We start from the raw sequence: 15707 nt of genomic DNA, 5'->3' as shown, positions 1-15707 counted from the left end.
GGATGCATCCGATCCATGTTTCTCACATCGATGTTTCTCTCTTTAATTTTCTTTATCCTCCTCTCTCCCCCTCTCCCTTTCTCTCTCTCTAAAATCAATTAAAAATATTATTTAAAAAAATTAAATGAGATCTCCATTTCCACACAAATTTGCAGCAGATATATTTTCTAAATGCAAAGTATGCTCCCAGTAGCATTTTTTATAACTCCCTCCAAGTTGATGGAAATTTCCATATTTAAAAATCTATTTAAATATGGAATTAAGGAGCTCTATCTATCTTCAATTGGAAATAATTAATATGCAATGCAATGACATGCTAAAGGTAAACAGCAATAGAAGACTAATAGAATTCAATAAACACCTTCCAAGTGATGAATATGCTCAATTAAAATCATATACTTGCCCTAGCCAGTTTGGCTCAGTGGATAAAGTGTCGGCCTGTGAACTGAAAGGTCCTGGGTTTGATTCCCATTCAAGGGCACATGCCTGGGTTGCGGGCTTGATCACCAGTAGGGGGCGTGCAGGAGGCAGCCAATCAATGATCCTCTCTCATCATTGATATTTCTTTCTCTCTCTCCCTCTCCCTTCCTCTCTGAGAACAATAAAATTATATATTTTTTAAAAATCATATACTCATGAACTCCTATGAGTATTTGGTAGTACTTATCTGTGTGAAAAGAAACTTTCCAAGATAGAATACATAAAATGTCATTACAGATCAATTTTAAACAAACTTTTGCAACTGATTATGCCAATTTGATAGGCAATGCTGGATTTCTACCCCAAAAATTACTCCCACAAAGAAGAATTCCATTCTTCTCATTAGTAGGCCTCAATCTCTCTCTCTCTCTCTCTCTCTCTCTCTCTCTCTCTCTCTCTCTCACACACACACACACACACACACACACACAAAGTACTCAATTATTATTCTTACATTCTAAATTTTGTCAGTAAAAATCTTGTGAAAATTTTTTCTCTCTCTAGTTATATAAGTATGTATAATTGAGTTTATCTCTTAGCCTGAAAATCATAAAATAGGTACTATCTGGCCTTTTACAGAAAAGTTTGCTGCCTCCTGCTGTAGAATAAGCAAGATAAATGTCCTTCAAGATGCGACCAGAAAGTTTTATATTCCCCTTTCTTATCCATTCTATTTCTTGACCAATTCTGGTAGGTGAATAGAAAGAAAAAGAGAAATAAAAAAATTACCTTGATAGGGACAATAATACAATTTTAATTGAAATCCATGACAACATTTGGTCTAAAACTCAGTAGAAGTTGACTGAGGAAAAAAAAATGGAGTGAAAGAAGAAAATGACTTTTCAAGCAAAGGGAAATAGTTGTGTAAAAGCATGACAAAATGAAAGACGTGAAAAATTGCTGATGAAAGGTAGTAAAGGGCTTTACATCCTAAGTAGAGAGCTAAGATCCTCTCCTTTAGGAAAGGAGAGCCAAAAGAGAATGTTCTTAAGAAAGAAAACCAAAACAACAGTGAGCCAGCACACAGAGAGATAGTGTAATGAGATTCTATTCCTGGCCAAGTAAGAGACACGGGATTAAGGCTGCAGCTCTCATTGTTCCCTCTTCTCAACTTCAAGCCCAAAGGTTTATGCCACATTTGTAGTGCTAACCAGATCCTGACACGTTAGAATCAACAGTCAACACTCATTTGTTACAGTCTGTTCTCTGTGGCCACAAAGAAGGAGTCTACTCTTCCTTACCCACAGCACTCTGTGGTGACCAGAATCTTAAAGGAATCCCCATGATTTCCGATCCCTGATGCTCACACCTGTACACTCTCCTACCCTTCCTTGAGCATGGGCATGACCTATGATTTACATCTAGCCAACAGATTAGATGAAAAATAAAAGGATTTTGCAGATGTAAGTTAGGTCCTAAATCAGCTGACTTTGAGTTCATCAAAAGGGAGCTGTGGGCAGCCTCTAGCCAATAGCCAGCAAAAAAAATACCAGGCCCTCAGTCATAGAGCTCCCAGAAATGAATTATGACAACATTGTGACTGAGCTTGAAAGCAGATTCTCTCCCCGAGTCAAGCCTCCAGAGAAGAGTGCACCTTTGCCAAAACCATGATTGCAGCTAGTGGAACCCTGAGCAGAGCCCCCAGCTAAACTGTGCCAGGACTCCAGACCCTCAGAAACTGTTCTCCAGACAAGTCATCTTTTCCATGAATGGTTTGCCACTAGCTTTTTATGTTGTGGATTAAATTTAGTTACCTGTAATACTGCTCCCTTCTCTGTTTGGCAAACTCCGACTCCTCTTTTACAGCTGCTTCTTTTCAGAGGTTGTCCCTAACTCCCCTCCTTTCAAGCAAAATGAAGCCCCTCTCATCTGGTTTTCCAGAGATGCTGATATCCTTTTATAACAATTGCCAACAGTGTATTATAGGTACTGTGTATAGCAGATTGCATGTTCCAGGAGGGAGGAATAATCATCTTTGTAACCTAGTGCCTAGTGTACAAACACGCTACAAAAAGCTCAGTAAATGTTTAGTGACTTAAGTGAAAGGCAGTGAAGAATCAATAAGACAAAGTGCACAAAAACCTATAGGTTACCTACTCTGATTTCTAAGTGTTGTTTTGCCTAGCTAAGTACCTTTAGGTTGTATCCTTCTAATTTTATAAGTAACTAGAGGCCTGGTGCACAAAATTTGTGCACTCGGGAAGGGGGTCCATCAGCCTGGCTTGCGCCCTCTTGCAGTCTGGGAGCCCACAGATAGTAGGCCTAAGCCATCAGTTGGACATCCTTAGTGCTGCCGCGGAGGCAGGAGAGGCTCCCACCACCGCCACTGTACTCGCCAGCCGTGAGCCTGGCTTCTGACAGAGCGGTTCTCCCCCCTGTGGGAACGCACTGACCACCAGGGGCAGCTCCTGCATTGAACGTCTGCCTCCTGGTGGTCAGTGTGCATCATAGCAACCAGTTGTTCTGCCGTTTGGTCGATTTGCATATTAGCCTTTTATTATATAGGATACTAGAGGCCCAGTGCACGAAATTCGTGGAAGGGGGGGGGGTCCCCTCAGCCCAGCCTGTACCCACTTCTGGTTTAGGACAGCCCTCTCACAATCCGGGACCACTGGCTCCTAACTGCTCACCCGCCTGCCTGCCTGATCACCGCTAACTGTCCCCTTGCTGGCCTGGTCACCCCCAACAGCCACCCCCCCTTGCTGGCCTAGTCGCCTCCAACTGCCCCCCCACACACCGTCCTGGTCACACCTAACTGCCCCCCTGCCAGCCTGGTCGCCCCTTACTGTCTCCCCTGCAGGCCTGGTCACCCCCAACTCCCCCCCCCCCCCGCCGGCCTGGTCACCCCCAACTGCTCCCCCCCCACCAGCCTGGTCACCCCTCACTGGCCCCCTCTGCCAGCCTGGTCGCCCCTCACTGTCCCCCCACCCCCCCGCAGGCCTAGTTGCCCCACGTAGCCTGTTCGGTCATCCGTTTGGTTGCGATGGTCGCTTAGGCTTTTATATATATAGATAACCCCCCCCCCCTTAATAGAGTAGAAAAACAACCCTGGAGAAGTAAGATTTATACACCTTTAAGCAACAGAGTTAAATTTTGAAAAAAGCTAGCAATTTTAGATTCAACCCTTTCTATTATAATATCACACTATTATAAAAAGACTCTAATCTAATAGGCATCTTAAAGTTTCATAATGTTACAGAAATAAATCTTTTGTATGAAAAATCTTATTCCATAAAGAAATTTCAGCCCTGGCTGGTATGGCTCAGTTGGTTGAGCATTATCCAGTGCACCGAAAGGTTGCTGGTTCAATTCCCAGTCAAGCGCACATACCCAGGTTGAGGGTTTGATCTCAGGTTGGGGCGTATATGGGAGGCAGCCAATCAATGTATCTCTCTTACATTGATGTTTTTCTCTCTCTCTCTCTCTCTCCTCATCCTCCTCCTCTCCTCTCATCTCATCTCTCTCTAAAATCAATAAAAACGTATTTTAAAAAAAGAAATTTCAGTTTTAAAAATTACTCTCTAAGTATTAATCATATAAAGGGCAATTTCAGAATCACATACCTGGGGCCACAGGAATAGAGGAGAATGCATGAAATTTAGTCAGTCTTGTGAATAAGATTATTTTGACAAAACAAGGTAAACATAAAGGTTTAAGGAGTGTATTGTATGATGTTATCCTTTTCTAAGTGAGACATGCAAATGAAAACCTATTTATTTACCTTAAAGATTCAGATAATGGTGTTAAAGTGCCATCTCCCCTATCTACTACACGAAAGAAATTCAATTGCTCTCCTTCTCGGTATACCAAAAATGTAACTTGTTTGTTGTAGGAGGTCTTCTCCCAGACCTCATCTTGACTGGAATCCATGAACTCAGCCATCTCCCTAAGTGGGTCTTCCATAGGAACTACAAATGGAAAAATTGATAAACAAGCTTTCAATTTCAAGTTTTATGCATCTTGGTACAGTGACAGGACATAATATTATGAATTTGAACAACAACCCTGTGCATACGATATACTATATATAATATTCTTCAAAAAGTTTCTGGTCTTTTATAGTTAATACAGCACTCCCTATGTTGTATTAATCCTACCTAATAATAGAGTAATATGCAAATTGACTGTACCTTCGCTATGCCCACAAACCACGCCCACCAGCCACGCCCACCAGGAAACCGTCGCAGTGACGCTGGGGTGCAGCCGAGCCCAAGGCCAGGAAAGCCTTGGGTGGAGGCTTTCCCGGCCTTGGGCACCAGCGGGGAGCCTGCACGGATTGCAGGCAACCACCGGGGGTCGGCTCCTGCAATCCGTAGCAGGGAGGCTGGGGTGCAGCCGAGCCCAAGGCCGCTGCCTGGGGCCAAGCCCCGACCCTGAAAGAAGGCAGAAGGCGGTGGCCACAGCCAAGGCTTGAGTCCCCGGTGCCGGCAGAAAACTGGTGCAGGCAACCAGGTGAATGAAGGTCTATTGCACGAATCTTCGTGCAAACGGGCTGCTAGTATGAAATAAATGAAATGCATTATTGCATTGTTAGGTACAAAGATACACAAGGTTTTTCCTATACCGCTAGCCTGTATAGTTGCTGACTCTATGACATAATTATCTATGATTGCTCTCACTTGACAGCTCTGCTTCCCATATTTTCCAATATTGGTTCCAACAATCAACAATTAAAAGCAATATAAATCCCACTTACTTTATATTAAAAAATAAGCACACACATAATTAGGAGACATATTAGAAGTGAGAAGCAACTGAATCCTTCTTCTTACTGGTTTTATATAGAGGCTGAGTCCTCTTAGAGCTGTTTCTTGATGTGCAGTCAGGTAATTAAAAGTACACAGTAATTCAGAAACAAGGGGGCCACTTAAGTACTGAAACGGCAGTGTGTATAATGGTCAGAATGTTGTTTGTTAAAAGCGTCTTCCCAGGAGCCGAGTTGTTCTAGAATAGAATACCGTACTTTCCGGCGTATAAGACGACTGGGCATATAAGATTTTCCTGGGTTAAAAAGTCGTTTTATACGCCGGAAAATACGGTATATTGGACTATATTGATGGGATTAAATATAATAGATTAGATATATTGGACTACCGTATTTTCCGGCGTATAAGACGACTTTTTAACCCAGGAAAATCTTATACACCCAGTCGTCTTATACGCCAGAAAATATGGTACATCCTTGTGCCCAGTCAGAGCACAGGACTGGGGCAAAGCCCTCACTACTGACGGGGGATGAGGACATGTGACAGGGGGTAGGGGAGGCTGGGGGAAGGTCAATGGGGAAAAAAAAGGAGATATATGTACTACTACATGTAATACTTTAAATAATAACTTGAAAAAATCAGTACGTTGAAAAAAAAAAAGAAGTCAAAGATGTCCTTGGGTTTGAATGATATTACAACCTGCTCTTGTCCACAGCAGCCACAGATCCTGCTCCTGTAGTGGGAATTGGCCTGAAGAGATTGCTGGCTCATGGGGTGAATGTTCTAAAAGCCCCTGAACTCCACACTTGGTTGTCTAAGTAATGGTTACAGGAAATAAAATAGTTTCCAAAGACATTCTCATGACAAGTTGAAGAAACTTTTGCTCTTTCCTAAAAGAAGCAATAATTTCTCAAACTCCATAACTCTCATTCAAGTAGCTTACTTATTACCAGAATCACAGTGCCGCACTCTTCTTTTAAAAAATTATAATAAGGAAAGTTGAACTCTGAAAGTAACAAGGTAAAAACATTAAAGATGTTCTCATATCCTAAATTCAATACCACCACTACTAAAACTCAAAAACTTAAGAAATATAATAGGATTTAGTTTATTTTATGAAAATGTTTGAGGCCCAGCCAGTGTGGCTCAGTGGTTGAGCATCGACCTATGAACCAGGAGGTCACAATTCGATTCCCGGTCAGAACATATGCCCTGGTTGTGGGCTCGATCCCCAGTGTGGGCTGTGCAGGAGGCAGCTGATCAGTGATTCTCTCTCATCATTGATGTTTCTATCTCTTAATCCCTCTCCCTTCCTATCTGAAATCAATAAAAATATATAGTTTTTAAATGTTCAGATGTTTTGATTGACTCTTTCATAGGCACAAAATGATTAATATTAGAAGACATTTTAAAAACAAGTTCTTGCCAGTTTTAAGTTAATGATATATTTTCCACATTATATTCATGAGAAATAAAAACCTATGCTATTGTCATTACTAACGCCACATGGAAACTTTACTTAAATCAACATAGAGTGCCTTTCTTAGGGAAGCACTGGGATTTAATATGTTTATACACATATGTATCTGTATGTACACACATTTTCATAACAGAAAAATCACTTAGATTTCATCAGGTATAAAACATTGTATATACTCTGAGTGGCCAGATTATTATGATCTCTGAATGCATAATAATCTGGCCACTCAGTGTTTATCCTATATAATAAAAGGCTAATATGCAAACTGTCCCTTCGACCAGGAGTTCAACCAGCAGGCAGGCTGGCCAACTGCCCATGTCCCCTCCCCCTGGCCAGGCTGGCCGGGCCCCACCCATGCACAAATTCATGCACCGGGCCTCTAATATATATATATATATATATATATATATATATATATATATATATATATATACACACACACACACACACACACACACACACACACACACACACATACTGAGTGGCCAGATTATTATGCATTCATTCAAAGATCATAATAATCTGGCCACTCAGTGAATAGTTTAAGATAAAATTTAGTTTTAGGAAGGAAAGTATTTTCTACGCTGTTTTAATAATGGTTCATTAAAAAAAATTTTTAAGCTAAATATTACTTACTGGAACTCAGATGATAACGGTACTTTCTAAACCGTAAGTTTTAAATATTTTAAATAGCTAAAAAACATGGTTTCTCAAATCCATATGGAGAAGTTTTAGATCTGGGTTCACAAAGATTTTAATGATGTAAGGTAGACAACATCAAGCTTTTAATTTTAAAAATGTTGATTTGATAAAGGCAAAATTATTAAAAACTTAATTTAAAATATTAAAAAATAGACAATTTCTAAGTGCTGATTTTTCAATTTATAAATAAGGCACAAAATGTTGTAGGGAAAAAAGGTATTACAAAGCTTCAACTATCAAAGGGTAGTAATGCAGTTCATTTTAAATTTTTAAAATTTTAAAAAATACATATATTTTTAACTCAGAATCTATAGCACTTACACTCCTCCTCATAAACATAAAATAATTTTAGTCCTAGTAAAAAAATATAGGTGCTCTGATTAAAACCCTGGTTTAAAGAAAATAGTGTACACGAATAACCAACTTTCAAAAATATGATACAATGGAGTTCACATGTCATTAAACACTGTATAATTCTATCTTACAATAATGACCCAGGAAACGCTTTAGGGTCTTGTACTACCCTCAGAATCGGTACTACAGACATCAACTTATGTCACATACAAGAATTTCATGTTAATAGACAGCCCCTGATATTAGGAGTGCTAATTAATCAGCTCTAACATTATTTTCATCTTTTCTAGCTTATCCAAAATAGTTAAACAGCAAAAAGAACATATCTCTCAAAATCCTCTTGAAGTAGTTAGAAACAAGATGGTAATACCTTTATTTTTTAACTAAAATTTGAAGCATGGAGATAAAATTTGACTTGTAGAAGAAATAAGCCAGCAGTAGACTCAATACTTAATTTCGTTTTCTGGTTAAAGAAGGCTCAACAACTATGACGTCCTTCCCCAAAATACGGACTGCTCTAAGCAGTCTAAGGGAGCCTCTATCTGGTGGGGTTCATGTGGCATGCCTGAATCAGGGACCAATGTAAACACTCCCAGTTCTCCCCATGCTTAGAACTTTCTCATTAACCAAGTCTCTGCTCACATCACCTTCTCCCAGGGCCCTTCCCCCATCATCCTCCTATCACCCTGCCTCCACAGACTCTATCATACTAACCTGTTTCCTCCACAGCATTTATGACTGCTTAAAATGACATCCATTCTTTACACACTTATTGTGGGGACCTTCATGAATTAGGGACATTTTCTCCCATAAAATATTGCACTGAACATCTAGTAGATGCTCAAAATGTATTTGCTGAATGAATGAATGAATGAATGAACAAACGAATGAATGAATTCCCAAGGACTGCCCACATTCTGAAAAAGGATTCAACAGGGCCATGATAATATCCATGACACCCAAATACATCATAGACAAGGCTAAGAGATATCCAGGAAGTTTCTACAAAAATCATTACCCCAGGCCTGCCTGGTGTGGCTTAGTGATTGAGTGTTGACCCATGAACCAGGAGGTCACAGTTAGATTCCCCATCAGGGCACATGCCTGGGTTGCGGGCTCGGTCCCCAGTAGGGGGCATGCAGGAGGCAGCCAATCAATGATTCTCATCATTGATGTTTATATATCTCTCTCCCTCTCCCTTCCTCTCTGAAATCAATTAAAAAATATATTTTTAAAAAACATTACCCCAGGGATTAAAGAATCAGTGGATAAAAACAAGCAACAAGCCTGGAATGAACCTAATCACAATAACAACATATTTGTATTATGCCATTCCATTTCCCTTCCCTATATTGATGAGGTTTGTTTTTAGTTATTTGTTTTTTAAATATATTTTTATTGATTTCAGAGAGGGAGGGAGGGAGGGAGGTAGAAAAGGAGGGGGGGGGGGGAGAGAGAGAGAGAGAGAGAGAGAGAGAGAGAGAAACATCAATGATGAGAGAGAATCATCAATCGGCCTCCTCCTGCACCCCACTACTGGGGATCCAGCCTACAACCCGGGCACATGCCCTTAACTGGAATCAAACTCGGGACCCTTCAGTCCACAGGCCAATGCTCTATCCACTGAGCCAAACCAGCTAGGGTGATGAGGTTTATTTTTAAATCTTCCTGGATGGAATCATGAATCATTAGACTTCCTGGTATATGAGTTCCTGCCACTGTTGATTTAGGCTTTAAAGAACAATGCCTATAACAAAAAAAAAACAAAAAAAAGTGGTTCTTCTAAAACCTAAGAGCAGAAAGAGAACCTTACTACAAAACATAAAAACACCGACTGGCTTAAAGATTGTTATTGTGAAAGTGCTTAATATACATAATTTTAACATATGCCTACCTCTTCTAGTATTTATAGGTCCGCCACGCATAGCCAGTACCAGCTTCAAGGTACAGCCTTCTGAAATGCTGTGGATAATTAATACAAAAATAAACTACAATCATCAAAATACACTCACTGTTAAATATCTACATAATTATTGCTGCTTTGCCAGGCATAGTGCCTGTCCTCTAAAAATAGATATAGCAATGAGCATAAATATAAAATGTTAACTTATTTACTTCTTAAATAATGAAAAAGTGAAGAAGTTTTCATAAGCCTTAAATATGACATTAAATCTCAGAATAAAAGTACTGGAAAGGATCTGTGACCATGTGGTTTAACCTCTTTTTTTTTTACATGTAAGGAAAAAGAGGCCCTAAGAAAAAAAGATTCTTATTCAAGACCCAAAGTATTAGAAAATAGCAGATATATTTAGTAAAATAGGAAACAGAAAATCTACAAGGTCTCCCAATGCTCTTCCAGCATATTGCCTCTGGCCTTTTTGCTCTTAAGAGTGAAGATTTATGTGAGAAATGGGAGGAAAACAAGGCAAAATGTCAGACAGTATATCTGCAATCACTGGTATGCAGTGTCCCACTTAGTAATGGAAGAAGGGCTTAATGAAATATGAAAGACTTGGTGAAGAGCAATACTCTCTCACTCAATACTTGTGAAAATGGAAAGAAAAGGAACCTAGTCAGGTGAGAATTGGATCAATATTCAAATAAAGAAGCAAAGAATGCAAGATCAGAAGAGAAAGATCTAAAAAGGAAGGAGATTAATAGCTTAGAGTGAATAATGAAAAAGTAAAACAAAGATTCCAAGGACAACAATCAGGTAATATGGGGTACTGAGCCAACACATCTTTTTCTAATTGAATGTATTGGGGTGACATTGGTTCCCCAAACCAAAAAGGTTTCATGTGTACAACTCAATAAAATATCATCTGCAATATTAGCAAGTTGGATCCAACAATATATTAAAAAGATCATATACCATGATCAAGTGGGGTTTATTCCGGGGATTCAAGGCTGGTAAAATATCCACAAATCAGTAAATGTGATACATCACATAAACAAATTGAAAGATAAATATCACATGATCATATCAATCGATGCAGAAAAAAATCTGACAAAATGCAACACCCTTTTTTGATAAAAACTCTCGGGAAAGTGAGAATAGAGGAAGCATACCTCAATAATAAAGGCCATATCTGACAAACCTACAGCCAACATAATACTCAATGGTCAACAACTAAAAGCTTTTCCCTTAAGAAAAGGAACAAGACAAGGATATCCACTTTTACCATTCTTATTCAACATAGTATTGGAAGTCCTAGCCACAGCAATCAGACAAGAAGAGATAAAAGGCATCCCAATTGGAAAGGAGGAAGTAAAATTCTCATTACTCGCAGGTGACATGATATTGTACATAGAAAACCCTAAAGATTCTACCAGAAAACTACTGGACTTAATAAATGAATTTGGCAAGGTAGCAGGATACAAAATCAACATATAGAAATCAATGGCATTTTTATACACCAATAATGAACTCTCAGAAAAAGAAACTAAAAAAAGAATCCCATTTACTATTACAACAACAACAACAAAAATAAGATACCTAGGAATAAACTTAACTAAGGAGGTAAGAGACCTGTACTTGGAAAACTATAGGACATTGAAAAAAATAAATAGAGGAAGATACAAAAAGATGTTTACCATGTTCATGGATTGGAAGAATTAACATCATTAAAAGGTCTATACTACCCAAAGCAATCTATAGATTGAATGCAATCCCTATTAAAATACCAATGGCACACTTCAGAGAACCAGAATAAATACTCCAAAAATTTATATGGAACCATAAAGATCCCAAATAGCTATAGGAGAAAGAAGAGAAAGAAGAACAAAGTTGGAGGAATCAGAATACCGGATATCAAACTATACTACAAAGCCATTATAACCAAAACAGTCTGGTACTGGCACAAGAACAGGCATATAGATCAATGAAACAGAACAGAAGCCCCAGAAATTGACCCAATTAATAATTGACAAAGGAAGCAAAAACATACAATGAAGATAGCCTCTTCAACAAATGGTGCTGGGCAGACCCAGAAACAAGGAGGCATGGATCAGACTGTCGGGCCTCAGAGGGAGGGTAGGGGAGGGTGGGAGTAAAGGGGAGAGATCAACCAAAGGACTTGTGTGCAAGCATATGAGCCTAACCAGTGGTTAAGGACAACAGCGGGGTGGGGGCATGCGTGGGGAGGGGTGTGGGATGGGAATGGGGGGATGAGGACAAATATGTGATACCTTAATCAATAAAGAAATTAATTTTAAAAATGGTGCTGGGAAAACTGGACAGACACATGCAAAAAGATGAAACTAGACCATCAACTTACACCATACACAAGAATAAACTCAAAATGGATAAAAGACTTAAATGTAAAGCATGAAATCATAACAATCTTCGAAGAAAACATAGGCAATAAAATCTCAGAACTCTCACGCAGCAGAATTTTTGCTAATACATCTCTTAGGGCAAAGGAAACTAAGGAAAAAATAAACAATGGGACTACATCAAAATAAAAAGCTTCTGCACAGCAAAGAAACCACTATCAAAATGAAAAGGGAACCCACTGAATGGGAGAACATATTTGTCAATGATACATCTGGTAAGGGGTTAATATCCAAAACATATAAAGCACTCATACAACTCAACAAAAGTAAGACAAACAATTCAATTAAAAAATGGGCAGAAGAGCTGAATAGACATTTCTCCAAAAAGGAAATACAGATGGCCAAGAGACACATGAAAAAATACTCAAAGTCACTACTCATCAGAGAAGTGCAAATTAAAACCACAACGAGATATCACCTGTCAGAATGGCTATCATCAAAAAAATCAACAAACAAGTGCTGACAAGGATGCACAGAAAAGGGAACACGAGTTCATTGCTGGTGGGAATGCAGACTGGTGCAGTCACTATGGAAAGCACTATAGTTTCCTCAAAAAATTAAAAATGAAACTTCCGTTTGACCCAGTGATCCCACTTCTGGGAATATATCCTAAGAATCGCGAAACATCAATCAGAAAGAATATATGCACCCCTATGTCCATAGCAGCGTTATTTACAATAGCTAAGATTTTTTAACAGCCCAAGGCCCATCAGTAGATGAATAGATAAAAAATCTGTGAGACATTTATACAATGGAATACTATGCAGCTATAAAAAAGAGGGATCTCTTATCCTTTGGGACAGCATGGAGGACCTGGAAAATATTATTCTAAGTAAAATAAGCCAGACAGAGAAAGAAAAATATCACATGATTTCACTTATTTGTGGACTCCAATGGGCAAAATGAATTGACCAATAAAATAAGACCTGAAGCACAGAGGCATGAAACAGATTGACATATCTTGAGGTGGGGTTGGGGAACGAGAAGAGATAAACCAAAGAACTTATATGCATAGCCTATGGACATGGGCAATAGGGTGGTAAAGACCTGGGAGGGGGGGGCATTGGGGATGAGAGGAGGCGGTAAAGGGCGGGGAGGTAAATGGGAGACATCTGTAATACTATCAACAACAAAAAACACACATTAAAAAAAATAATAATTGGCAAAAAAAACAACACCACCACATTATCTGCAAACTGCATTGTTTATCCATCACTGCAAGCAAAGTCTCTTTCTGTCCCCATTTTCTCCCCTTTGCTCACCTCCACCTACCCCCCAGTGCTCCTTTCCCTCTATCACCATACTGTTGCCTGTGTCTATATGGTATGTATATAAGTTTTTTTGACTAATCCCTTCACCTTCTTTCATCCAGTCCCCACTTCCCCTCCCCTCTGACAGCTGTCAGTCTGTTCCAACGTTTCCATGCTTCTGTTTCTGTTTTGTTCAAAAGTTTATTTAGTTCAGGATTTACACTGAAATCTAGGTAAAAGAACTATTCAGAAGAAGAGACATGATCCACGGATTCAGAAGAAAAACTGGTACTATATGAAGTCGCAATACTGAGCATCTATAAAACAATTAATATGCAATTACACTCACTTGTAATCATTCAAGCAATAATCATCTTCAAGTTCCACGTTATTCCAAATTAAGTGCTGCTGACAGATGGGAATACCTTAGGGAAAGGTTATAAAAAATGGTTTAAAATGCAATAGAATCTTCTTAAAAATATGATACAAAGCTATGTATGAAATGAAAATAATAACAACAACAACAAGAAATTAAACACACTTCTATATTGAATGCTGAGTGCTTAACTAAAATTTACAGAATCACAGGTAAAAGACATAGCTAAACGTAGATGTAGTCCAATCCACTCACTTTAGAAAAGAACAGTATGTTTCAGTAACTCTCTGACCTTGAAACTGGAAGACAGTTCTAAACGCTGCAAAGTACAGTCTTCATTCAGGGTTATATGCAAGGTTAAAAGTATGAGTGGGGATGGGTAAAATGGGTAAAGGCAGTTAAAACGTACAAATTCCCAGCCATAAAATAAGGCATGGGGATGTAATGTATAATATGGGGACTAGAATTAATAATATTGTGTTGTATATCTAAAAGTTGCTAAGAGAGATCTTAAAAGTTTTCATCACAGGAGAAAAAAACTTTTGCCCTGGCCAGGTAGCTTAGTGTTAGAGTGCTGTCCCAATATGCCAAGGTTGCAGGTTTGATCCCTAGTCAGGGCACATACAGAAAGCAACCAATGAATGTATAAATAAGGGGAATGACAATTTGATGCTTCCCTTCCCCCCTTCCTCTCTCTAAAAATCAATCAATAAAATTTTTCATTAAAAAAAGAAAAAAACTTTTGTAACTTTATGCTGATGGATATTAACTAAACTTATTGTGGAGATCATTTTGCAATACATACAAATATTAAATCACTAGAGGACCGGTGCACGAAATTCATGCATTTGGGGAGGGGGCATCCCTCAGCCCGGCCTGCGCCCTCTCGCAGTCCAGGAGCCCTGGGGGGATGTCTAACTGATGGCTTAGGCCTGCTCCCCACTGGCAGTCGAACATCCTTAGCACTGCCCCAAAGGCGGGAGAGGCTCCTGCCACCCACTGCCACTGGGCTCACCAACCGTGAGCCTGGCTCAGGGCTTTTTGGCTGAGCAGAGCTCCCCCTGTTGGAGTGCACTGACCACCAAGGGGCAGATCCTGCATTGAGCACATCATAGCGACCGATTGTGCCGCCATTTGGTTGATTTGCATATGAGCCTTTTATTATATAGGATTATATAGGATTATGTGGTACACCTGAAACTCATATCCTATCTATAAAACAGTAGTATGCAAATCATCACTCCGCTACACTCACAAGCCACGCCCACCGGCCACGCCCACCGGCCAATCAGAAAGGGAATATGCAAATACACCTAACCAAGATGGCTGCAGCCTCGGAGAGCAGTTGTTGGAACTGGGATATTGGAGCCGAAGATCAGAGGGGAAGATCGGAGCCAGCGGGGGTCGCCCACAGGTGATCAGAGCCAGCTGGGGTCCCCTGCAGGCGATCGGAGCCAGCTGGGGTCCCCTGCAGGCGATCGGAGCCAGCTGGGGGTCCCTGCCCAGGGCCCGAGCCTCAGCCAGAGGCTTGCGGCATTGGCTGGGGGTGGAGCTGGGCCACTGGAACCAGCTGGGGTCCCCTGCGGTGATTGGAGCCAGCTGGGGGTCCCTGACCAGGGCCCAAGCCTCAAACAGAAGCTTGAGGCCTTTGCCTTGGATGGAGCGGGGGATAGAGCCATCTGGGGGTCCCTGCCCAGGGGCCGAGCCTCAAACAGAGGCTTGCGGCATTGGATGGGGGCGGAGCGGGGAGATCAGAGCCAGCTGGGGGTCCTGCCCAGAGCCCAAGCCTTGGCCAGAGGCTTGCAGCCTTGGCCGTTGGGGCAGAGCCTGGTGATCGGAGCCTGGCGATCAGAGCCAGCTGGGGTCCCCTGAGGGCGATCAGAGCCAGCTGGGGTCCCCTGAGGGCGATCAGAGCCAGCTGGGGGTCCCTGCCCAGAGCCCAAGCCTCTGCCAGAGGCTTTAGGCCTTGGCTGGGGGTGGAGCCCACAAGCGGAGCCAGCTGGGGGTCCCTGCAGGTGATTGGA

The 15707-nt window shown here is 40.7% G+C and overlaps 1 protein-coding gene across 1 annotated transcript in view; it reads right to left on the bottom strand.

Moving 5' to 3' along the window:
* ZFAND4 (zinc finger AN1-type containing 4) overlaps nucleotides 1–15707 on the bottom strand; it is a 109782-nt gene that overhangs the window by 46723 nt on the left and 47352 nt on the right. The window contains exons 3-5 of the mRNA XM_079793727.1: nucleotides 13657–13732; nucleotides 9617–9684; nucleotides 4202–4388 (exon numbers count right to left, since the gene is read on the bottom strand). Coding sequence (XP_079649853.1) covers nucleotides 4202–4388; nucleotides 9617–9684; nucleotides 13657–13732 — 331 coding nt within the window. The remainder of the gene's footprint in view (nucleotides 1–4201; nucleotides 4389–9616; nucleotides 9685–13656; nucleotides 13733–15707) is intronic.

Source organism: Cnephaeus nilssonii (genome assembly GCF_951640355.1).
Source record: "Cnephaeus nilssonii genome assembly, chromosome: 16".
Lineage (NCBI taxonomy): Eukaryota > Metazoa > Chordata > Mammalia > Chiroptera > Vespertilionidae > Cnephaeus > Cnephaeus nilssonii.
The sequence above is the reverse complement of the archived record's forward strand: the minus strand, read 5'-3'. Positions and strand labels throughout refer to the sequence as shown.